Source organism: Pleuronectes platessa, chromosome 6 (genome assembly GCF_947347685.1).
Source record: "Pleuronectes platessa chromosome 6, fPlePla1.1, whole genome shotgun sequence".
NCBI lineage: Eukaryota > Metazoa > Chordata > Actinopteri > Pleuronectiformes > Pleuronectidae > Pleuronectes > Pleuronectes platessa.
In genome coordinates, this window is record NC_070631.1 from 22,658,307 (window position 1) to 22,684,951 (window position 26,645).

At 42.5% G+C, this 26,645-nt stretch overlaps 1 protein-coding gene across 1 annotated transcript in view; it reads left to right on the forward strand.

Annotated features, from left to right (window-relative positions):
- The window catches only part of LOC128442895 (plexin-A1), a 253,205-nt gene that overhangs the window by 18,062 nt on the left and 208,498 nt on the right, over positions 1–26,645 (forward strand). The window contains exon 2 of the mRNA XM_053425513.1: positions 22,070–23,464. Coding sequence (XP_053281488.1) covers positions 22,286–23,464 — 1,179 coding nt within the window. The 5' untranslated portion in view covers positions 22,070–22,285. The remainder of the gene's footprint in view (positions 1–22,069; positions 23,465–26,645) is intronic.

Sequence of the window (26,645 nt, forward strand, 5' to 3'; positions counted from 1 at the left end):
AGCGAGAGCTGTGTTCGGGTCCTCGGCAGCCAGTCAGTTTCGTTCTCAGTGGGTGCTGGTCTCCGCCAGGGCTGCGCCTTGTCACCAATCCTGTTTGTGATATACATGGACAGGATATCGAGGCGTAGTCGTGGTGGGGAGGGGTTGCAGTTCGGTGGTCTGAGGATCTCGTCACTGCTTTTTGCGGATGATGTGGTCCTCATTGGATCATCGGCTTGTGACCTTCAGCACTCACTGGATCGGCTGGCGGCCGAGTGTGAAGCGGCTGGGATGAGGATCAGCACCGCTAAATCTGAGGCCATGACTCTTAGCAGGAAACCGATGGATTGCTTACTCCGGGTAGGAAATGAGTCCTTAGCCCAAGTGAAGGAGTTCAAGTACCTCGGGGTCTTGTTCGCGAGTGAGGGTACTATGGAGCGTGAGATTGGCCGGAGAATCGGAGCAGCGGGGGCGGTATTGCGTTCGCTTTACCGCACCGTTGTAACGAAAAGAGAGCTGAGCCGCAAGGCAAAGCTCTCGATCTACCGGTCGATCTTCGTTCCTATCCTCACCTATGGTCATGAGGGCTGGGTGATGACCGAAAGGACGAGATCGCGGGTACAAGCGGCCGAGATGAGTTTTCTCAGAAGGGTGGCTGGCGTCTCCCTTAGGGAGAGGGTGAGAAGCTCAGTCATCCGTGAGGGACTCGGATTAGAGCCGCTGCTCCTTTACTTAGAAAGGAGTCAGCTGAGGTGGTTCGGGCATCTGGTAAGGATGCCCACTGGGCGCCTCCCTTGGGAGGTGTTTCAGGCACGTCCAGTGGGGAGGAGACCTCGGGGAAGACCCAGGACTAGGTGGAGAGATTATATCTCAACACTGGCCTGGGAACGCCTCGGGATCCCCCCGTCAGAGCTGGTCAATGTGGCCCGGGAAAGGGAAGTCTGGGGCCCCCTGCTTGAGCTGCTCCCCCCGCGACCCGACCCCGGATAAGCGGATGACGATGAGATGAGATGATGAGATGAGATCTAACGAGTAGTAAGAAACATTTTTCTTTTTTAAACAACCAATTAACATATATTGTTTAGACCTGAAAAACCAACACTTGGCTTTGGTGTTTGATTGTACTGAAATACGATGGGAAATATATTTAGTGCTGGAGGAACGATGAAATTCACTAATCCTCTTCATGGTTGAAAGATCTCACGGGCAGTTTCCACTGGAGAAAGGGATGACCAGCCCTGCTGCAGCCAGAGGCACAGGTCATGCTACGTGTGCTGAATACACTCCTGAGTTTTACAGCTACCAATGCAGCATAGCAGCTTCTTTCTTACCTAGAATTCAAAGCTGCTACCAGAGTCCGACCAACTACAATTCATTGCAGCTGAAGCTCACAACCTTCCTGATGGTTTGAGCTTGCAGCCATCACTTTTTGCCGAAGCACCAAACAACTTCACAACGAAATCCAAACTGCTCCGGCTCAGTCAATGACCATTGTTCTTGACTAAACGATACAACGTGCAGAACTCGTCAGCAGAACTCTTCAGCAGCCATGCTGTCAAACTGACCCCCACCCCCCCTTCCCGTCCTGTTTCGGCGGCCACACCGGGTTCTGGAAATGATTACCGTGCCAGACAGAACAATCAGATAAGGCTGCTGCTGCAGCGGCTGCAGAGGGTTCATGGTTAGAGGTGAGAGGTCACATTCCTTCCTCTCTGATTAGATCCACTCTTCACACTGTTGCACTGTAAACTGTCACAGCTGTGCGAGTGCACATGCACCAGAACCAAAGCCTCAGCACATCACATTCTAATAATTGCTTCAATAAGATCCTTGGGTGATGTCATAGTGAGTCATGGACAGTGTGATGCATAGTGCACTGTGTTATGAATGTAGAGCAGGAGACACGACTGCAGGAAGAGAAAGAACGAGTGTGTCTGTCGCGGTGAAGCGACCCACCACAAACTGTCACCCCTGCTTCGTCCTCAAATAGATTAAGATACGGACAAAAGGGTCTTTTATTACAATCCAATTTAATGAGTGATGTCACCCTCATACATCTACATATCTGTCTTTGTTGAAGTGGATCTGCAGTCATGTGCAGCTGTTCGGAAATTCCTTCTCCCCTTGCCAAGCCGAACCAAACCGAGCCATGCCAGGCTAATCGTGAACATGGCTAATGCAGCCATGGATTTTGATGTGCTTGTCCTGGTCCAGCGTTTCTGGCACTTTGCTTCACGCTTGGAGTCACAGCGCATTTTTTCCACATTTTGCAGGCTGGAAAAAGAGGCTCCGGGGCCAGAGCGAGGGCTTTCTGCTCTTTCACACAAACACACATGCACAGACACACTCCGCCATTCATGCCCATGGCCCGGCTTGACCTCTTCACATGGACGATTGCGCGTGTGATGCCTTGTCTTAACATCCGTGTTCTTAAGTAGGTTCATTCCACACACAAAAGAAGTCACGTGTGAGCCAGCGGTGCAAACCCCCAAAAAGAACACCAGAGCAGCCGATGGTGGACATGGGCGTGTTCATTACGTCTTCACATTAACGGCTGCTGATGTTCCAGCATACATGCGTGCCTGCTGGCGAAAGAAGACGTCAGCCACAAGGAAACAAGAGAATCACTGCTCGAAAGCGACGAGCATATCACTCAAATATCTGCTTCTCTCAGTGAATGAGTAAGTTGGAGAGCTGAGTGTTGCCCCACTCCAGAGGTCCTTTAGGGAAATGAATGTGGCTGATACACCGAGAGTGGCCAGCGCAGCCAGATTAACAGATTTTATCGCAGCAAATGGAACTTGTTTTCACAACCTTTGGAGCTTTTCTTTCTCGTTTTTTTTTTTCTGGCACAAAAACACACAGTCATGCTGACGTTATTAGTATGCGGCCCCAGTGTTTCTGTCTTTTCACAGTCTCTCAGTGTTTAAGGATGAAATCTATCTGGACATATATTGCTGGTTTTGGTTTGTTCCAGGTTTCGGAGGCAAGGTCACATAGAGGATATTTGTATCTATACACTAGTTTATTTTTAATATGTTCTGTCACAACATATTTAATAGTAACACCTTTCTGACCTCCTACATCTCATGCTTTTAGGATAATCTGAATTTACTCAGTGAGATGTCTCATTCAGAATTTTTTGGCTTTATGATAAAAGTATCTCACCTTGTCCCTCTTTCTGCTATTTGTCCTTCCTTTAATCTAAAAAAAAAAAACTGCCTCGGCCAACTGACAGCGTGCAAGCGGAGTCATTGAACTAGAATGGGTTAGGGTTAAAAGTAAAAGTAAAAAAAGTGCTGTTAATAGCTTTTCCAGTGCTCTGTTACAGAAATGTTCTAAAAAGCTTATGAAGCCAGTCAAAAACAAATATTACTGAGCCAGTGAGAAGATAGTCAGCCCATGCCAAATTCCAGGAACTAAAAAATGCATCATGCTAATTCAAAATGTTCCAAAACACTTGAAATTTGGGATGCAAGGCTTCTGACGGGAGCTATCACTTCTCGAACACTGGCAACAGCAACAGTTGCTGTATATGTTCACAAAAATGAAATATGGCCCAGCATTGTTCGCCAGGAAATACTGGCTCACAAAACTAATGCTTGTTTTCAGATTGAAGGTATTTGTCAAAGGCAGAGCGGCTCTGAAGGCAGATGTATTCTTATGGAGTGAGTCAAACCTGGAAACAGTTTTTCTTTGTTTGCAAGATAAATCCAACTTGGATCCCGCCGCATCACAGACAGATGTTTTGTTTGGATATAAAAACGGAACCGTGAATTTATGACATGAGGGAAGTCAGCAGAAGAGGTGTCATTGCTGTCTCCCATAACCCCCGGCTTCTGGTTTTAACTTGATGTTGGAAGTTGAGCTGTGGTCACGAGTCATCCTTAATAACTGATACCTATTCAAAGAGGTGCTTCTTGTCTTGTCACTTTTACAGTAGTTTAATGTTAAATCTTTGCTTAACTAGAATTTGCTGTTCATAAAGTGATGAATCATCTCACTGGCTTCGTACAGGTATTTTTGAGCGTAACTCAAAAATGATGGTTATCATGTTCAAGTATACAAGTTTAAGCCGCAGAAGATTTCTTATGTGTTTGGAGAAAATCGACCACTTTTATGATCATTGTTATGCAGCCTCATTTGAGTGTTATGCTTGATCCAACCTTGGTTTAATGTGTTTATACTAGTGAGTGAAAAAGCACGTGTGCAGATTGACAGATCCAAACATTTCACGAGAAAAGACAGTGTCTAACATGAATGGAGAGGTGTGTCAATGTTTAAACTATTTATACAAAAGAAAATAATTATAATTTAGTGGTGGCTGTATCTTTAAGCAGAAACAAGAGATATGATGCTGGCAGTCACTGAGACTCCTCAAAGATCAGTGGTCAAATATTTTCACTCAAGGTCCCATGAGACAGTGTCACTACCCCCTTTATATATTTCCTGTTCAAACTGCATCATGAGATGTGATATCTGACAGAGAAAGAAATGAGTTATGGAGAGAATGACTGTCTCATAAAACAAAAAAAGGTTGGAATATTCAATCTGATTATTGTTATTAAGTTTGGGTAGTTTTGTTTTGTTTTATTAGCTGATGCCAGTAGAGACATGGCAGCAAATAAGGCACAGAGTTGGCGTCCGGTCGTTCATGAAGAGATTAAGCTGACTTCAATGGCTGGTATGAGGTCACCACTGACGAGTCAAAGTCTTACAGGAAGTAGCAGAGGAGAAGATGTTTTTACATCTTCAGAAAAGTAAGATTTGATGATTTTGGTAGAAGATTGAAGGACTGGTCTCTGTGGATAAACAACCTTGTGAACTCCTCTGAAAATCTTCTCTGTGTCCTCGGGGGGTCACGGCTCCCAGGTTAAGGGGAGACACTCTGTTTACAGTATTGGATTGCTGCCTTGGACCAGATCCACATGAGACACAATCCTTTCAGTCTCCGTCTGTGCGTCTGTCTCTCTCTTCCTCCGAGCCAGGCCTTTCTGTGCTCTCACGCCCTCTGTGACCCTCAGGCCCACGGGTGTCCCTTCCACATGCCTGAGAGGAAAAACAGTTCAACAGCAGTATCACTAGGGCACGAGCTGTAATATAGTATGACTGAATATTTATTCAGCAGCAGCAGGTCTCTGGCTGTGGATGGATTATATGAGCGACAGTGATATTTCACTGTAGGGGTGTATTTTCATTTTTCAACATGTTCCTGGCATCACCTGCACCAACCGGTCAACATTAGCTGTGCCTGGGGTGTGTGGTTTTCCCCCGCTGACCTTTTTCATCACAGCTCTCAAACTGTTACATTTCACAATACTTCAGCTTGTCAATGTGTTTTTATTCTAAGCCTCCTATAGCCTACAAGATTGTATTCTTTATTTTTGGATACACATTTCTACATTCAAAAAATACTAATTCAATAAATTTGTATCACTTATAAAAAAAGATGTTTGAACCGCTCCGTAATCATTTCTCCTCTAATACAACCAGGACGGCAAACATATGTGGCTAATTATTTATGAACCCCTATGGGCGCATGGCTGCCAAGATCTACAGCACATGGCTGCACCCAGCTGAGATATCGCTTTAAGGTTAACAAGAGCGAATCATGAATATCTATGGCTGAGTTGCACAAATGCAGCAAGCTGTCGGCAGGCCTTCAAGTCCTCACGCCTGAGTTAAACACACACACAGTCAGAGAGCGTGGCTGCAGGGTTTTGGGTTATATTAACAAGAGCAACATCAGTACACACAACTGGCTCTGTGTAAAATCCATATGCTGAGTTATTGAAGTGTGTGTTTGGAACAGCAAGTGGTGAGAGGCACAAGGATTTCCCTAAAGTCCGTGTGGTGTGGTCTGTGGTTGTAGTAAATATGCACTAAAGTTGAACTCTGCGCCCATGAGCTTTAAGGTCTCAATGTGCAGTGGTTTTCATTTTAAGCTATTCTGACTTAAGCATTGTCATTCGAGGAGTTGTGTATTTACACTTATTACCAGTTGTGGCTGGGTGCCTGGTATTGTTTTCACATTGTGAATCCACTTTAATGTGTGTCGGCATGGCAAAATGCTTTACGTGTTAAAAAAGTTACCAGTAGGTCGCTGGAACAGATCAATTGAAAGATTGTTTTCAGAATATTCGATTCAACTATTAACAGTTGGATTTAATAAGCGCTTCCCACATAATGTATTCAATCAATGTTCATAAAGGGGATGCACATGCACAGAGTCACTCACATGCAGGAGATTCCTCGTGACAGCTACACAGAACAAGAGTGAAAGATAAGTTGCCAGGTGAAAGAAACAACTGCTTTGTTTGCAACTGCAGCTGAAACTATCAGGTCTGAATGTCTGTGTGGACGGTAAATACATTATGGACCATAGAGTGAGTACATGGTTGTGCAACAGTCTGAGTGGGCATGTGGTGTATAGCACTGCACAAACCAAGAGATCTCTAATGCTATGACAGGAGTAAAAAAGTTCTTGGTTCATTGTGTAACTCTGCTGGGACAAATTAAAATGTTGCAGACCACCACAGTCTAGATTAATTAATGGGAAACACTGAAAACACTGAAAATCACCCATCTACTATCATTCAATCCTGTAATAATTTTGTTTTCAGAGCCCCTTTCTTTCTGGCAGTTTTGGTCAAACAGAGTTTGTTTTGACTTAAGCAAACAGGACTAGGTGTGAAAGCTCCCTCCTGGCAGTTACTCTTCACTTTGTTTCAAACAGTATTTATTGCTCCTTGGGGGAAATTCGCTTTTTACTCACCCACAGGGAGTTCAGAGGTCAGGTTCAGCTACAGAGCAGCAGCCCTGGAGCTGGTAGGGATCCAGCGACTGGCACAAAGGATCCTCAGCAGAACTGATGGTTGCCAGCATTGGGCTCATAAGTCGTCAACCATGTCCACACCACCATCAGGTCCGTTCTTCCTATCAAATAAACGTCTATAGGATGAGAGGAACATGTGCAAAACGTTTAAATTCTTCCCTCCTGTGAGGCCGTGGCCTTGCAGCACCGCTGGAATGCTGTCAATTCTAAGACGTGATAATCAGAACCAGATTCAGCAGCCCAGACCACATCCAACTGCAATCAGGCCAATGAGACGCCTCAAAGAATCGCCCTCTTCCTCTGCGACTGTAATCTCATGTCAAAAATGCACATGCAGATTTGATCAGGGATTAAATTAGAGCAGGGTTCTTTCTGTGATTTATGTCACGGACCCCTGAGTAAAGACAAATTAGGCCCCAGATCCCCATTTGATAATATTCTGTCCCAGGGATCCCATATGGAAAAGAGGTCTGTTGTTGATTTACTGTCGATTTTGGCTGAAGCGGATTGTGTATCCACTATCCACCCAACATGTAAATGTGAAGGTAGTGATCCCGAAAGTGACACCTGGATGGAATTGGCATTCTCAAACTGGAAACATTTCCAGAGAATTGAATTAAAGCGTAATTAAGTTTGGTGGGTCCCCCGCCCCTCCACCCGCAGGAACACCTGGGGCTTACCAGGTCCAGTCTGACAACCACTGTGCGAGAATATATTATGACGGGAAGTGAGGGAGGTCATAAATGATCTCTGTGGACACTGATCATACAAGCTCAGTGATATATGCTGTATATTTAAACATTCCTTCAAGAGTGGAAAAGGGATTTTTGTGGACTGAAGTAGCTTATTGTGTCACAACGAAGGTTCAGAACAATAATTAGTGTAGACACTCAACTAAGTAGGGTCATCTAAGGAGCCTTCCATACGTTTATTGCAAAAAACAGGTTCAGACAGCAGGTTACTAGCGCTTGTAGCAGGTTCATAGGGAAATGCACTGCAACAAGACGCTGATACACTGGTTAATAGTTAGAAGGACATGAACTAAAGCAAATGAACTGACAACGAATGAGCCTGAATACATGGTGAAGGCAAGAGTGATTGTGAAAAGCTGAAACTATTCAAGGCCGGACAAATAATCAAAGTGGAGGGAAAAGACAGGAAGTAAAAAAAGTGTGGGAAACACAAAGTACAGCAAAGGGCAAAACAAGGTAGAACCTCATGTGTGATGTAACACAGTGTGTGTTGAGTATGGCAAATAAAGTTGAACGATAAATATGTCACAAGACAAACAGCTTATGTGGGGATAGATTTCTATTAAAGAACAGGATTTTTTTGGGTATATATATTTGTTTTATTTCTTTCAAGGGAGTCCTGGTCAAGACAGGCAGCAACACAGTCAAGCTCAACAGGTAAAACATAAGACAATCAGAGTTACGATACACAAACAAGAATTGAGGTGCAAAACAAACATTCAACACAATCACGATGTTGTTATTCCTCGATTGAACTCCTCGCACCAAAGTCTGGCAACCAGCCTATGAACACATTCATTCCTATATTACGGCAGAAAAGCCTCTCGAGTGCATTTAGCGAATATTATTGCTACTGCTAATGAAAGTGAAAATGTATTTATACTGGTGTGAAATGTAATCAAAATGTCACACTGGGCTCATTTCAGGTTAAGAGCTTCACAGTCTCACTGGAACAAGTGAAGGAGATTTGGTTCCTTGCAGCGTTATAAATGTATTGCTGTAAAAATAATTCTGAGATGGAATTATCATTGAGATTATACTGTGGTATTTCTCAAACTTATGCCTACAAATGTATATTGATGCTTTAAATGGCCATTTTATGACTATTTTCCACACTGAAGAACAACTTTATGTGCTTGAGTTGAATGATCGACTACAGGAAAAGATTGTTAATAAACAATCAGTCGTTTATTACTCTGCACACTGGCTCAGCCGGGAGCAGGCACATGTTTTAACCCTGTGTGTCTGTGTGTGTCTGTGTGAGAGAGATAGAGGTTGTAAAAAATTATTTGAAAATGCATGGCAGGATTTTCGCCAAACTTTTCCTTTTCTATGATATTTCTGCAAATAAAGAGACAATCTGAAGCGTATATTGTTCAGAAAATGATTCCCCATCATATGATAAGTAACATCAAAGACGTGACATGGAAGTCAGAAAAGGACGTTGTGTAAAGTAAAAAATTTACATTTTCAAGCGCTCTCTGCATCCTATAGAACACTACACCCGACCTAAAGCTTATATAGATCTATGAATGATTTGTGACCTTTATGGTAGGAATGATGTCATCTTCACCTCACTATGAAGTCAGACAATGACATCATGTAATGCAATAAGGCATCAGTTTTGCAGTCAATAAGATTAGCGTCGCCATCTGTCACTTATTAAGATATGCCTCGCCACTGTGATGCTTTTCATTAACCCAAAAGATTTCCATTCACCAGTTTCATTTTGTAAACTGTGAGAATCTGCTATTTTCGTCTTGTTTTATCTGATTGCAAATTAAATATTTAGCTGTTTGTTGGACAAGCAATTTGAAGACGTCCCCTGAGATTCAGTTTGAAGAAGACACCCACATCAATGAGCCGATTTACTCGTCTGACCTTTGCCGACGGATAGAAGAAGAGAAAGGAGGGTTGGATTTGAAAGAAGAGAGGAGAAGGAGAGCGAGGGGTTAAACGCTGCGGAAACAGACGAGTTATTCCACCATGCGATCTGAACTGCTGTGTGCACTTTAATCAGCACTTCCATTTATATTAAAGATGCAAATGTAGCCTTTACAGGCAGATTGATATGCATGGAGGAAGTGTGTTGGTGTGTGTATCTGTGGGTTTGCACCACTTTATCAGGGTCCCCTGTTCATTAGCCCAGTGTAATTGTGTTAGCTGTGTTGCTGGCAGGGCGGGAAGGAAATATTTGTGTGTAAAGGTCACATCAGAGGAGAGACATACGGATAGATGACACACACACACACACACACACACACAACCATACACACACACACACATGCTGCTTCACTGCTTCAATCTCTAATGCACAGAAATATGCTTTGGCTGTGGTTGCCAGTGTGTGTTTTTGGACGCCCCCTCCTGCCCTAAAGTATGCATATGTCTTTGTGTGCACGAGTGTGTAGAAGTCGGTCCCTGAATGTGTGCGAGTGGCTGATTCAAGTGTTTAATCAAGTGTGATATTTCTGCTCTGAAAGCTTGGCATCTGCAATATAGGCAGCACAAAGAGCAGTTACTCCTGTGTGTATTGTAATCATATTTTTCTCTATGTGTATGATCATATTATCAGATAGAAAGTCCAAAGGATCATCTTATTTTATGAATATAGATTACATGATCCTTGGAGCAAATCTGCTGTATATATGGAAACATATTTCTTATAGGTTTTTCCTTTGAAATATGTACTGTACATTTAAATCCCCACACATATTTCCTAATATATACATAACTCCAAGACTGCATGTTCACTGTAAATTAGTACCATCAGATTGTAAGTCTTTCGATGGATTAGTGATGGGTTTCCTTATTTCTATTGTTACCTTAGGTGGTTATGTTTTCACCCCTGTCCACTAATTGGTTTGTTTTTAAGTAAAATGACACTAATGCAACTGAGCAAGTATCCATGATTCTTGTTGGATGGATGCTGTGTCGATCAGGGAAGAACCCATTAAATTTTGGCACAGATGAGGATCAGGAGGTGGATTCAGATAGTGTCTTCATAGTTTTCCCAGAGAATAATAAATAGATGTGATAAATTGGTGCACCTTGATTGAATTTAAGGGGACTGTTGGGCCTTGTTGGAGGTCTGCGTTCTACTGAGTGCATTTCTAGTTGAAATAGTAAAGCATTAAAACAATATAACACAAAGAAATTTCACTGAAAAGCCTCTAGTGCTCAGCAGTTAATGACCACGCATGCTGGGAACTCAGTAACTGAACGTATGTGTAACACAGAGCTGATAATGAAAGCCCCTCAAAGCTCATTGACTTAGAGGATTCTCTTCTTTAATCTGCAGGGCCGACTTCAAATGTTAACCTGCAGAGCCGTCAATAACACTGGAGCGAGGCTTGCTCTCAAAGAGAACAGCAGTAAACACACAAACACCCCTGTGTCGGTTTGATTCTACGGTAAAACAAGCTTGTAGAGAACCGGCAGCTTCAAACCTCCATAAAAACATTGCTGTGGTCACAGTGAATGTGGAGCTTGGGTCAGAAAAGCCATAAATGATATAATAGTGGCAGCCGAAAAGAAAACAACATGCACACTCAGCACACAGAGCCAGGTACACCAGTGAGTTTTAACAGTGGAAGACAGGGACTTTGGTTTTGGCTGCAGGGACAGACGAGGCATGAAGTCAAATTGAAACCAGAGAGCAAATAGTCGACATTGAGAATAATATTGTTTTCACAAAACGGTAATCTATCACACTATGAAGGTGCCATTTGGTTGAGTGCAAAGTCTGTGTCCGGCTACGCACAGTATGTCTGTGCTGCATCGTGGAACTCTCTGCTTCCTGTCCATCATCTGACCCCTTCAGGGGGAAATAAATGTCTCCAGGAAACAATGTCTTAAAAACGTGGCTCACCACAAACTTTGTTTTTCCCTCTGAAAAATTAACCAGAGGAATATCATCAGGGGTTATCTGGGCTTCGGTTCGGAGACTTTATTTTCAGCAGAAAGATTGTTTTGCAGAATGGGATGTTGAAACAACATGGCCATTCTCTGGGCAGACAGGATCCAGGGTTTTGCAGCTGGGACGTTTATTACCGACTGGAAGGCAGGATATCTCAGCCTCGGTTGGTTTGTTCACCACGTTGGTGCTGAGACCAACAACAACTACACAATGCCTTGCCACGGAAATTGGTACAGACATTGTTGGTGGTCAGAGGATGAACCCCATAGATTTGCTTTTCTAATCCAGTGACATATCTCAATATTTCTTGGGCAGGCTGACATAATGTTGTACATGTCAACTATTAGTTTGAATGATGTGATTATGAAGTACTGACCTCTTCACCTCCCTCAGCATTTCATTATGCTTTTTATCTCGTGCCACCATTTGGTCAAAATGTAATCCTTGTGTGATACTTTGGTGTTTAATCCCAATCCTATTACCCTCAGCTGTATTTTGTGTTATTGTGCACTGACAGTTGCATTCAGCTTAAAGCACTCATATGCCTTTGTACAGCCTCTTAGCACCAATAGATGTTATAATATGTCTCTCGTAAGAACCCCAACTTCATGGATATGCAATATTAGATCACTGGAGGCCACTTTAAACTAGGTTGCAATTTATTAATAAATTTCATATTCATGTTGTGATACATGTATGCAGTTACAACATCAACAAGATAAATTAATACAATGTGTCCACTAAAATATGACAAAATTATATATGTGTCGTTGTTTTGTTTCATCACCGTTTAAACACATAAATCTATTTAGGCTTAAATGACATTAATCATGGTTAGGTAAAATCTTGTCATCACCATTCAACTAGGTTAGTAACTGCTTATTAAAAAAAGATCCTGGTCATTATCCCAGTTCCTCCTGATGGTGACCGAACATTTGGACCCCCAGTTTATAGCCAGTGCCACAGCAAAATGAAGCAGGTTTCCATTGCAGCTTGGGCACAAAGTCTCTCAACCAAGATAGATTGTGATATTCTTCCCGCCTCCAGATATTAAACTACAGTGTGCACTTAGTTTCCCATCTGTCTGCACACAGACCCACCAGCAGCAGCAGGGAACTCGCTCTCTCCTCTTTTGTCCTTGTGTCACTTTTTCTCTCCTGTGTGCTTTTTTTCTCTATGCATGTGCACACAAACAATCTAATGCAGCGATTTCCCTTTCCCAGACCCCCAATGAATGGGCTGTGCGGTTTCTTTTTTTGTTTTCTTTTCCCCCCATCTCTCCATCCTTCATTGCTCTGTCCCTCCCGCTCATTTTCTTAAACTGCAAAATTGCTCTTCTGCGGTTGGGAGCCAGCTTCGATTATCTACGGCAAATTCCCTGATAAAGAACTGTGTTTCTGCGCCTATTCAAGCACTTAAAGCCCCTCTAAATGGCTTTAGCTGCAGGGTCCCCTCTTTGGAGACTACACACGCACTCTCGCTCTCCTTCGTGTACACTCTCTCTTGCACATACGCACACGCCCCACCCACACACACACACACATTTCAACACCCATCATAGGAACTGCAGGATAAATTCTCTTTTTTAAGGATTGTCAGCACATACAAACCTCTCTCTCTCTCTGTGTTTCTGTCTCTCACTACCAAACACACGGGAAAACTCGCACAATCATTTGCTAATATGCAGATGCTGGACAATCAGTGTTGAGTAAGTCGAGGAAATGTTTGTGTATTTGTTGTGTCTGTCTCCTGAGGAAAGTGACAGCACGTGTCATGTGTTCAAGCATCTTAAATGGTCAAATTAAGTGCTTATACTAAGAAGTTGATGGCAGATGGATGTGCTTACAATGTTTACCACCCGACACAGATAAGAGCAGCTCACGTCCTGTCCTTAAAGTCATTGAAACCTACATAGACAGAACACCAACATGGACTCTTATCCCCAAACGCATGCATGTGTTCAATCTTCATCGTCATTGAATAAATGAACAGCAGCAGATCAACAATGATCACAGTCGTGTTACCAGGCAACACCTGCAATCCCCTTGCTAATGAATGCTTTCACAAAGAGAGAGGGGGAAAGGGAGGAACAGGGGAGAAGTGGTTAGTTTGAATGAGATGTTGGATTAATGCAACAAGGATGGACTTATCAGCCAAGTCCAGACCAAAGATTTAAACATTAATAACCATTAATCACTTACTGCTGAGAAGATACAAATCACTGCATGCGTAAATGTGAAGCAGCTGCCAGGCTCTTTAATGCTCATTTAACTCTTTTCCCTCTGCTTGTTGTCTCTGTGCTAAGCTAAGCTAACTGCCTCCGGGCTGCAGTGTCAAATTTAACAACCAGATGAAGGAGAGGTGTTGATCTTCTCATCTAAATCTCGGCAAGAGAGCAAATTACATGAATTGTTACTGCTGTCATTTATAACAACTTCACATTCATAATTATCACTTTTGTTGTTTTCAACAACAACCAGTCAGAGCTGAAACCTGATGCTGGTCCTGGTGTTTTTGTGAAAGATCATTTAATTGGTTTTGGAATGCTAGTTTTGAAAACTGTCAATCAGTACCGGGATCGGTATAAATGTTTGTCATGCGGGTCAATAAAAGGTCAGGTGTTTCCTCTGATAGACAAGTTATGACCTGCTGCTTATTTCTACCGGCTGCAGAGGAGATAGACCGGTGGTGGGGGGGGGGGGGGTGTTGTGCAGATCACGCTCCTCATATTTTAAGCCCCCTAGGAAAACATAAGTCTCATTCATTCGTACCATGTTTTTTGTTTGTTTCTACTTGTGTGAGAGTAGTTTGAAAAGCTGCTCTGCCGCCGCCCTCCATGTGTGTGTTTAGAGGTAAAGTGCTAGAGAACTAGTGGTTTGAAAACACTCCCTCACACACATCAGGTGCCAGTTGATGAATCCAAATACTTTTTTAAACAAAGGGGTGGCGACACACTCAGAATCAGCAGTGGCATAAAGTTGCTGTTGACATCTCTGCAGATAGAGAATCCAAACAAAGCCATCAACTCACGATAAAATGTGAGTTATTATTTGTTGTGCTGGAGTAGATTGAAGAGTGTTATTGGTTTTGTGTGACATGATGGAAGTGATATCAGTCAAAGTTACAACAACAGAACACAGTGTTATATTTTATTTTATTCAAAAGTTGGGTAACAATACATTGTTAGCCCAAATGCTTTCTGTATTCGTCACTCTCAGTCCTTGTTGACATTTATGTTCAAGTTCAAAGTTCTGCTTCAAGAGCCATGAACACACAAAACCTAAAAGATTTATATCTGTTTCATTCCTGGTCCATTTCCGTGGTTGTCTGTAATTTATTTTTGGGAAATGTACACTACTTCCACACGATTTCAGAAGATTTACTGGAATGGCACTCAAAAGAGCTTATACCTCCACCAAGACCCAAATGTCTCCTTTTGAAACCACATTTAATTTGGATTCTTTATTTAGACCTGCACAATACCCCGACTAATAAATATCAGTCCCCTTAACATGTCTGAACATTTTCAACAAGATCCATGAACTATACTCTGAGAAATCCACCAAAAAATGGCCAAATTGCAATGTGAAAGAAAGTTAGGAAAAGAAAATCCAGGTTCTGCCTCCTGATCGGATTCCCACCAAAGTTTGATTGGATCGTCCTCTGGTCGTGCCCCACCCCTTCACACAATTTCATTGAAATCGATTGAATAGTTTATAAACAAACAAACACAGGCAAACACTTCCTTGGAGGAGGTAATAGATCTAAAATATCAGATGTAAACAAAAAGCAAAGAGAGAATCGTCTATGGGTCATTACATTTCCCTGGTCACAGATTTGTATATTTACTATAGCCTAATATGTGGAGCATGACTCATCTGTTTACCTTAGTTGGGAAAACTCTAACAACATTGGTGTAATCATCATCACCCTCTTTACCAGCAGGAGGACTGCAACGGGCCTGGTGAAGGTACCAGTCCACAAACAGACAATGCTTGATCATTTAAATAAACCAAACACTCCAAACCTAATTCAATTAAACCCAATCACTAGATGTTTAAATGCCGCTCATGTAATTGGTCCGTTGCACTTGTCAGGTCATTACTTCATCTGAACACATCCTTAGATCCCTCCACTGTGGAGAGATCAGAGACAGAGGGAGTGCATCGTAGATCAGTCTCAGTCAGATTAAGTGAGATTAAAGCTCAACTACTGTTCAGTGTAGATTTGTACTGCACTGTCTTAATGACTGATGGCTGAGCTGCACCAGTCAGACAGTCAGTGTGTGTGGGTCTTTTTAACTGTGGGTGTGTTAAATGTGGGTGTGTTTGTTCCAATGCATATAGAGATGTGTATGGGTGGATTGGGTTTGTGTGTGGCTGCATACTTACAAATGTATTCATGAATGTACGTGCATGGACGTGTGTTCCGACATTATGCAATCATCTGTTTTTCTCTGTGTGTGTGTTGGTGTATTTGAGTATTTTTCTGAATGGAGTGGAGTCATTGTATCTTCTCATCCTGCTAATCCCTTTTGTTGAAAACAAAGTGTGTGAGTGTGTGTGTGTGTGTGTGTGTGTATGTGTGTGTGTGTGTCTGTGTGCAGTCAGTGAGATGTTCAAACCGAGTTCTCCACTGGTGTTTGTGTGGATGCAGCTGTCTGTGGGGTCAGTGTGTCAGTTGTGGAATGCGACTGTAAATGAACCACTGTGTCCCCGCTGCATGCAGTACAGCAGCCCACATGTGCCCCACACACACACTTACACACACACACACACACACAGACACACACACAAACTTACGCACACACACACAGTCCAGTGCACATTTTCTGTATTCATTCAGCCTCACACAACACGTACTCCATTGGATTCACACACCAGCAAAGGCACAGCTCCAATTAATGAAGATGACATGACATATTGTCATCAGTGTCATCCAATTATATGTGCGTAACAGATAGAACATGACATAACGCAATTAAAAAACATCACCCTGTGTCAGTTGAGTAAAGAAAACCTGGTATGGGCATGAGTCACCACAAAAATACAAGAAATTAAAGTCAGTGCTTTGTTACTGAGTTGTCTGCCACAGCAGCCTTTTCATAATTAACTAAGTCAGTTCAGCAACATCATTATACCCACGCTTTGCAGTGGTGGATCAACTTTGACTTGACAACTGTCGTCTTTCACAATCTGACACAGTGGGACTCCTGAGACGAAACTGATGAAGCCTTTAGGGGTCGTACACAGGAAGTGAATGTGGCTGTTAGAAGATTAGCTGTGATGCTACTACTTGAGCCTCAATGTTTTCTTGATTCACCACAGGAATATCTGTGCTTCATTGCTCTCTCTCTGTGTCAGCGCTCCCTACCCCAATGGGGAAGCAGGCCTCATAAGATTTTTATTTTTTTATTTTTTACAAATGTCCATTTTATTTCATCAGGTTCCCCTTCCCCCTCCCTCCTCTTCGTCTTGTCTTATTTCTGTCTGTCTCTATAAAGTCAGGAGAGGGGGTGTGTGAGTAGACTACAGTCTGCACTATTAACACATGTCAATATCACGCCTTGTGGAAAATGGATTCCAAATAGAAGTTTCCTCACGTCCATGTGTGTGTCTGCTGCCGCCGTTCTAATATCTCCTCCACTGTCCTGATCTGACCTGCCGTGTACCGTTAACTCTGCTGCCACCTGTTGCAACAAGCCCAGAGTCAAATAGTGCAGAAAATCGTTTAGTGTGTTGAATAGTGTGTTGAGTTGAGCCATATTCAGACCTGCAGCAACTTTGGAAATGGACTTTCAATTGTTGCCACAGCCATTAGCACTTCAATCTTTACAGGCGTTCGGATGAACAAAAACTAAAAATAGACGAAAAAAACTCCTAGATTTTCTCGCTTCTCTAGAAAGATTAGAAATCAAGACAGTAATACAGCATCTGTCTTTTCTCATGATCACAAACCTTTTGTTTGTTTTTCATCCCTGGAGACGCAGAGATTCTGCTGTCTCTGCCACTTTCTGTTGTCAATTCTCCTTAGTACTAATTTACCCTGTTTTGTTTCACAAAATACTTTTTGAAACACTTACAACCAACACTGTCAGAATAAAATAAATAAATAAACAACTTAATAATACATAGATAGATAATTGAGTAAATGCCTAAATAAATAATTATTCAATAAATACAAAATAAAATACATATTTTGGTAATGCAATGTGTATTTCTACACACAGTGTGACATCTTCTCACTGAGGACTGTGTCCTGAGACACCAGCTCTATGCTGATGTAAAATCCATACATGTGTAAAATTAAGACCAAGTTTAAAACTGTGGATTAGTTGTTAACCGGATGCACAGGTTTGAAATGTCACATTGTAAACAGATTTGAAGTCCGAATAAACTGTTCCTTTTACTCTTAGCAGGAACTATAAAACCAGAGTGACTGTGCTGGTGAATATACAGGATATAAAATGCAAACATCTCGGTTCACTTGCTTTATCTACTGGGTCGTGAATGCACACGAAAGGACCAAGCGGTTCACATCCAGCTCATGTCCTCGACATTCTCTCTCCTTTCTGCACTTTATACAGAGAAAAAGTGTGTTTAAAAAGGAAAGGGGATTATTGTAAATGTTTATACTTTGACTGTGGTTTGTACAGTTGGACTACAGTTTAATACATGTTTTGTGTACTTACAGTTTATGTATAGGCCGATGTTTGGACGTGTGTCTGCGTGTGTTTGAATTGTAAATGAGTGTGAATAGCTGCTGGATGCTGACACACACACACAGACACACGCACAAACACACACACACATACAGAGTGAGGCCAGCAGGCATGGATTTGATCTACATGTGAAAGAAGTGGTGTGTATAAATGTGAGAATTTGGCAGAGCGCTGTGGCTTTGTGTGCAGTCAATGTGCCAAGAGCAATAAATTAGATTGGTACAGAACCTTAACGCCCCTACAGCTTTATGTGATGTGGCAGGGGGGCTTCAGGATGGCCCTGGCTCTCTCTCTCTCACACACACACACACACACACACACACACACACACACACACACACACACACATATACACAAACACTCAGAGAAATGAAGGTCTGGATAATTTAAGGTCCCCTCGGATCAGATAATATGCAGAAGACATGATATATGAACTAGTAACATTTTGTCATATTTTAATGTCACATATTTTTGATGAGTAAAGAGTAACTCAGACTGGACAGATACTATTTTAAGATTGCTTTAATGTTAAATTTTATCTCAGTGTGTAACTATCATGCATAGTGTAACATTACAGTAATATACACAAAGTCGTTGAAAATAATGAACAATTTAAATTTAAACATGACAAATCTGGGTAGAGCACACACAAAACTGAATCTGTTTGAGACAGTTTTAGGAACCATTGCATGACAACAGGAAGAATATATTTTTACCCAATTAGAATATCCTCTCATGTATTTGTGCCAACAGTCACTTTTGTAAACCAATGTCTTTATCCATAACTCAACCCCTCTCTCCATTTGATCTAATTCAGGCTTTAAGGAAATACTATTAAATCAATAAGTTGTTTTTCAGTTCAAAGACATCCGCTTCCTTCCTCTCATCTCGTTGTCCCACTGTCCACATGTGCTGCTCAGTTTTCACTTATTTATAGAATTTATAAAATACATCCGACAAAGTTAGATAAAAAAAATGCAGCAAAAATAGTCACTCTTAGCACGTCAGTTAGTACAGCATGTGCCACTTCTTCCACTCTTGTCAGGCTTCTATGTTGCTGCTTGGGTAGATCTGGTGAGTACATGGGTGGAGAATAGGTGTTTGTGAGTGTGTGTGAGGGGGGTCAGGTCTGTTTTGTGTCTATTGTGTCTTTGAGTGTGTGGAGATCTGGTGAACTCAGTAGGATATGAGAAATTGTGTAAAAAACGTTTTTGACCACTGTACGCATACGTTCACATTGTGTGTGCGGGTGTGTGAGTCCAAGATGCAAACAGTGGCTGTATTGTCCTGATGGGACGGGCAATAGCATCGTCATCTGAGCCACTAATCATGGCTGGGCTGGAGATGAAAGACGCTATTGACAAGAAGTGAAGTGTTGGAGAGAGAGGTGGGTGAGTAGGTGGGGGGTTGCGTTGAAAGAGAAGAACAAGAGACAGCAGTAGTAACAGCAAGTTTACACAGTGCTGTATGTGAATACATGGATGGATTAAAACGGTTCCAACAGCCTTTAAAACATTATTTTGTTAGAAGTCATCACAGACTAATATGTCAAATAACCATTGAGGGTGACATCAGTAAACATATCAATGGACCACAATGAGGTTTAATAAAAAATGGATAACTGTAGATTGAGGACGTTAATGGTTAAAGAAAATTACTACATGTTCCAGATAGTTGCCTGTAATAAGGATCGTGTTGTCAATTAGTTTGAGCCTTTGGTTTATCGACTCAAGAAATCATGCAGAAATAACCAAATATTATCTTGTGTTCGTACCAGCTCGCATTACAGTGCAAATTGCTAACATTCAGGGAAAATGAATGGAGAGAGAGTACTTTGTTGTTCGGCTGATTGCATTTGGATTAGTCTTCCATATCCAGCCCTATCTCCACAGTGCTGGGTCGGCGCTGCTGAATGGTCAGGCTGCAGCCATTATTGCTTTGTTAAAGTCGGAAAAATACAATTACCTTCGTCTTGGGTGGTGCTAACTTTTTGGATGGTGCAACGGTGCCCCTACAGTGTCAGGTGGAAGAATTGTTTCGGTGGAACCACATGGGGAGGTGAGAACTGACCTTAAAATGGCAAATTCCCTGCAAAGAAAAAATGCCAGAAATACAGTCAAAGATAAATGTTGACAGTGGGATTCTGTGTTGACAGATGTATGATGATTATCGTATTTGTACGATGAATTTGCCCGCTGCACAATGTACACTTGTCCAATGTGTCACTTAGCCATGGTCACATGACATGGCCATTTTGAATCACATTTAGGAGATTCGGAATCTCGACACAGCTTGGAAACGTCGGTTTTGAGTACCCCATCATTAATTTTCCTCAAAGTATCATCATTTTAAGCTTCTAATGATACTTCAACATTTCCCATCCGGCAAAGCTGTTATGATTGCAAAATTGTAATCTTTGCAAAACTTTTCATTGTCAGTATGTAGGTTGCCAGCTCGTAGGTTGTTGTTCATTTCAGTAGCCAAAGGCATCTTCTTTTCCTTTTTTACATCGTCACTTGTCAGTTGGAGATACTTGCCAGTAAGAGTGATTCTAACTCTACTTTTGACTGCAGACATTGAAGATATTGCACAAACATACTTTTTTAAAGTTTCTCTTCCACAAGTCTAACTTGAGCTAACATCCATCATCTTCATCACACAAGGAAGAAAGTAATAGCAACAATGGTGCTGATGATTTATCAATCCTCCAGCAGCACCTCTTCACTAAGGCCTTTGGCCTCAGTTAATGGCCGTCCCGGCTGTATATTTCTATCTTGTTTTGTACTATTAGTTTTATTTTCTCTTCTGTTTTGTATTCACAGACATTTGTAAAGCGTCCTTAGGTCCTGTGAAAGGCCCTATATAAATGCAAGCCATTATTATTTTTATTATGATCTAGGGTTTGGAGCAATGTTGCTTTTTTTTGGACTACAACTTTCAAGACTTTACCTGTTCCCCAGTGCATTCTGGGATAGACCCAAGCCTTTTGTGATGATGAACTGGATAAGCACATATAGACACAAGTGGTGGGTGGATGAATCGAATGAAAAATTCAAAGATAGTCAGTCCTCCCTCTCTTTGTCCCTCACTCTTTTTTATCAGTTTTCATTCATGGCAATCTTTCCCCATCCCCGCTGACTTTATATTGAACAGGTATGAGGCCAAATAGCTTTCCCTTCTCTCCCTCTCACTTTTTCTCCTGTTTTATTGAGTTGAACCAGTTGTCTCCCTCTCTCCTCTTTCCTGTATTTCTCTGCTCTGTTGCTCTGTAGTAAATATACTGTAGAGTTCTCCCTGCAGCCCTGCAGGTAATTTATGGCTGTTTACCTGCTATTACCATGCTGCACATCAGTGGCTCACCCTTTGCTTGTTTTCATATTTGGATAATGTGTAGAAAGGTCTACTCTTCCATTTGTATGTTTAAGGGCACACTGTTTAGGTATGCATCCTCACCTTTTCCTACACAAACACCTGTGTCGCAAGTAGTGTTTTTGTGTGTAGTCAAGGTGCTTATGTACTTCTGTGTGTGTATTTCCACTTTGTCTCCTGTATCTTTTAACGCTTCCAGACAATCGATACGCAGCGGAGCAATATTTGGCCCTGTCTTCTTTTAAAAGATGCACTCTGCAGAGTAGTGCGAGCCAAGTCGAGAAGTCAATAAAACAAAGCCGACTGTGCCCTCATTTGTTTTTTGGACCTCAGCACTGAGGGCCTCTGAGTCTGTGGGCGAATATTAAGTTTCCTGTCACCTCGATGCAAACAAATGAATCCCCTTTGTCAGATCTCTGGAAGTGCAAAACACAAGTCCATGAATATATTGACATCTGTGTTTGCTAACATATTTCTGTGTTTCTCTTTCTCAGGGCTAACAGCAGTCAAGGCTGAAGATCAGGGGATGAGTTTATAAAACTACAGCGGAGAAAGGAGACAAAAAAGGAAGAGGAAGTCGGCTGCTTGGAAACTCCTCTTTTGTGTCATCGTACCCTGCAGTCCTATAAGGCACTGACTGACCCTGACGTGGATTACACAGTCAGGAATACACCAACACCCACAGGCTCAACCCCCCTCCCCTCACTGCCATGTCCTCCCACCTGAACCCACCCCTCCTCGTCCTCCCAATCTTCTCACTGCTCCTCTCCCTTTCCATGCCCTCCACCTCCACTCTCTCCTCCTCCTCCTCCCCTCTCCTGTCCTTCTCCCCACCTGAAGGAGGTCTCACACATTTGGTGGTGCACAACAAAACCGGCGAGGTCTACCTGGGCGCTGTCAACTGGATCTACAAGCTGTCCAGCAACCTCACCAAGTTACGAAACCATGTTACGGGCCCTGTGACAGACAACCCTCGTTGTTACCCTCCACCTGGTGTGCAGTCCTGTCCCCATGAGCTGGTGCAAACCTCTAATGTCAATAAACTCCTGCTGCTTGATGCTGCCCATAACCGCTTAATTGCCTGTGGGAGTACTTCCCAGGGAATTTGCCAATTCCTGCGTCTGGATGACTTATTTAAGCTTGGTGAGCCTCACCATCGTAAAGAGCATTATCTATCCAGTGTTGCTGAAGCAGGCACAATGTCAGGTGTCGTGATCTCGCCGAATATCTTTGGTGAAGGTGGGAAATTATTCGTCGGCACACCCATCGACGGGAAATCTGAGTACTTCCCAACCCTGTCCAGCCGCAAGCTAATGTCCAATGAGGAGAACGCAGACATGTTCAGCTTCGTCTACCAGGATGAGTTTGTTTCCTCGCAGCTCAAGATTCCCTCAGACACGCTCTCCAAGTTCCCAGCCTTTGACATCTACTACATCTACGGCTTCAACAGTGAGCAGTTTGTGTATTATCTCACCTTACAGCTCGACACCCAGCTCACCTCGCCCGATGCAAGCAGCGAACAGTTCTTCACCTCTAAAATTGTTCGCCTGTGTGTTGACGATCCAAAGTTCTACTCCTATGTTGAGTTCCCCATTGGCTGCACCAAGGACGGAGTGGAATACCGCTTGGTTCAGGATGCTTATTTAGCCCGACCAGGGGCACGCTTGGCACGTTCGCTCGGTATTGAAGAACACGAAGAGGTTCTATTTACTGTATTTGCCCAGGGTCAGAAGAACCGAGCCAAACCACCCAAGGAGACCGCTTTGTGTCTGTTCACGATGAGACGGATAAAGGAGAAGATTAAAGAGAGGATTCAGTCGTGCTACAGGGGAGAAGGGAAACTCTCCCTGCCCTGGCTTCTAAACAAAGAGCTGGCCTGCATCAACTCGGTGAGTGTTTAAGATTGTAGCTTCCAAAAGTTATTTTTGGATTCTGATTCTGTTATCATCATAAGCTTTGCTAAAGGGATTGGTGGTGCAGGGGTTAGCACTATTTTTCAATACCTAGAAGGACCTGGATTGAATCTGTGAGCCTCTCTGAGTAGATTTAGCATGTTCTCTGTTTGAGTCTATGAATTTCTTCCGGGTGGTCTTGCTTCTTCCCACAGCTCATAGACATCGAGGATGGGTTGGATATTAAATAGTCTGTAGGTGTTAGTTTTATTGGTTGGTTTTCTCAATATGTTAGCCCTGTGATAGATTAGCAACCTGTCCGAGGTCCATCCTGCCTCTTGCCCACTGTCAGCTGGAATTGGCTCCTGCTCCCTCAGGACCTTGAAAATAATGAATTAACCATAATAATGATTGTTGGAGGCTTTAGTTTGTGGTCGGTTGTGAATGGTATTGTTTAAATTTGTTGAAACAGAATAGACCATTTCACAGCATACAAGCGCATTGTCTAGTTCCTGAAATGAGAAGTGTTAGTTTCAGTGGGTTTGTGTGGCTTCAGCTCAACAGTGGTTGGACCGCCTGCCTTTACCTTGCACCTTGCCAAAAGCATTTTCGTGGTCATGGGTTTAGGGTGTGTTAAAACCAAGTAAGCCTGGAAAGCATTACTGTATTTATTCAGTTTGCCTGTGTAGGTGAAAATGAATACAACTCTAACCCATTTAGCAATTTCTTAGAAGTGAGAACGGAATCAAAGCCAGACTGTAAGAGAACAACAATCCAAAAAAAACTAAAAGGGCAGTGTTTGGGGCGAGTTCCAATATTAGCCTAATGTGAAATGTAACTGAATACATTTTAGCTGAATACTGACACTGCAAAGCTCAAAATCTCCACTCTGGCAGGATGGCAAATAATCAAAAGCTGCTAGTGCATCCATTTGACATTCCCTGGTTAAACTATTAGTGGAAAGTATGTATCATATTAAATCTTACATGCAACCAAGTCATATTTTCACTGTGGTTTAGGCCGAAGCAACTGAAGTGTAGGTGGCATTGCACACGTAGTGGCACATAAATGCTGTTTCAGTGGCTTTTCCAATCCAGCACTGTAGCGACCAGGAAGAATGTGGGTAGTAAATGCAAAACGTTTGACATGAGATTTTTTTTTAAAAGTCACATTCACCTATTCATAGACATTCATAAAGCCATTCTTTATGCAGCACCTTTTTTCTCATACATCATTTGCCAAGGGCAATTTGGGGTTCATTGTCTCGCCCAAGGACACATTGGTACCGGAGGATCAAATCCCCGGCCTAGTGGACGATCTGCTCTACCTATGAGCCACGAAGAACAGTCTCTGGTGTTTTCTTGACCCATCTTTAATGTTTTTCGCAGTTAAATGCTTCATAAAGAGTATTGGTAGTCAGCATTGTATGGCATACATGTGATTTTAAATCATCACTGTCATTCTTAACACCATGTGATATCGTTAAAATATCTTCACTGATAAAATGGGTGTATTCATTTATTCAGGGGACGAGACACCTGTCTCTCTGAGCTTCTTTCTGCTTTTGTACGACTAATATCTTAGGAAGCTAAAGGAGCTAAATTAACAGGCTGTGGAAAGATCGTCTGCCTCATAGATGAGCTGGCCTAAGGGTGCCTTAGACATTAAGTGTGTGCATGTGTTGGTTTCACCTGCTCCCGTCACACACAAACACACACACACACACACACCACAGCCCTGTATCCTCATGAATAATTCACCTTGTCTCACCTTCTGTTATTCAGTCGGTGCTCCATAACAACCTGCCATAAATCTCTGGACTACTCTCCACCTCTCTCTCTTTCTCTCTCTCTCTCTCTCTCTCTCTCTCTCTCTCTGCTGTCCCATCTTCTCTTTGTCTTCCATGTCTTTCACTCTAACCCCATCATTTACATAAAGAGTTTTCAATTTTGCTAACCCTGTTGTCCCTCCGCTGGTTCTTTTGGCTAAATCTCTCTTGCTCTGCCAATCTCTTGTCTCCTCCACTCCTCTTCTGACCTTTTTTGTCTCCAATTTCCAACCTTTAACCTCCTTAATTACCCCACTCTTGCTTATTTTGCTCCACTTGTCTGCCTCTCTCAAGCATAAGCTATTTTGCTATCCCTCTCTGCCCTCTCCTTGACTTTCCACTGAGTGATGAGGTTTAAAGTGACTTAGAGTGTAAAGCCAGTGCACGGATTTGATCTGGAAATGCAATGTGAAGGGAAAAGGCAATGCAATCATAAAGGCAGGAGAGTGATTGGCAATAGTTGTGATGCATGACCACAACATTTATCGACAAATGCAGGGTCCCCATAGGATGACTCCTCTAATAACTCAATAAGTATTGGATGGATTGAAACATAATGCTGTACTTCTTTAGCTAATTTCACCATGAAATTGAAATTCAGTGAAATGTCATGACACATTTGGTGGATTGTGAGGAAATGAGGTACACATTCATGTTCCCCTGGGGATAGATTATACTCTCTCTTGTGATCCTTTAAATTTCACTCGAGTATCTTTATCAACTGTACTTTGTGTTTAAAGTTAATGGGTAAATAGTAGAGTGGTTAATACTCTAATGGTGTTTACAGGGTTCGCCTTAGAACTGCTAATCATTAGCATTCTAGCATTTAGCATTTATTCGCATTTGTTCAGTTACTGGGCAACCAACTAATTAAATTGAGAGGGTAGTTAAGATAATGCTAACTTGATTGGTAATTAGGGATGGGCATAATTCATCGACAATCGATTATGGATCATTAAGAATTTCGTCGATGACATTATTTTTCCGACGAAAAAACTGGATTTCGTTATGTGGCAGGAGGTCGGAATATCCGAGTTGCCTGGAACGCAGCACTGTGAGGATGTTAGCAGCTGGAGGAGGCAGCCCGGAGCTAGCCTCCGCTGCTCTGCTTCATGTCCGCACATGGACCCTCAGTCCAGAGGGAAGGGAACCCGGACAGACACGGGTCTGGGTGAGGGGATCCGGGAGTGAGGACATGACAACAACAGGACTGAGAGGTCGAGAACCGTCAAATCCAGCTAGCTCTCGGCAGCTAGCTGCTGCTCTCTCAGCGGGGCTTAAGAGTACAGCAGCGCATATTTTCAAGTGTAACCATTGAACGGATCCCGTTTAATTGCCAGATCTCAATGA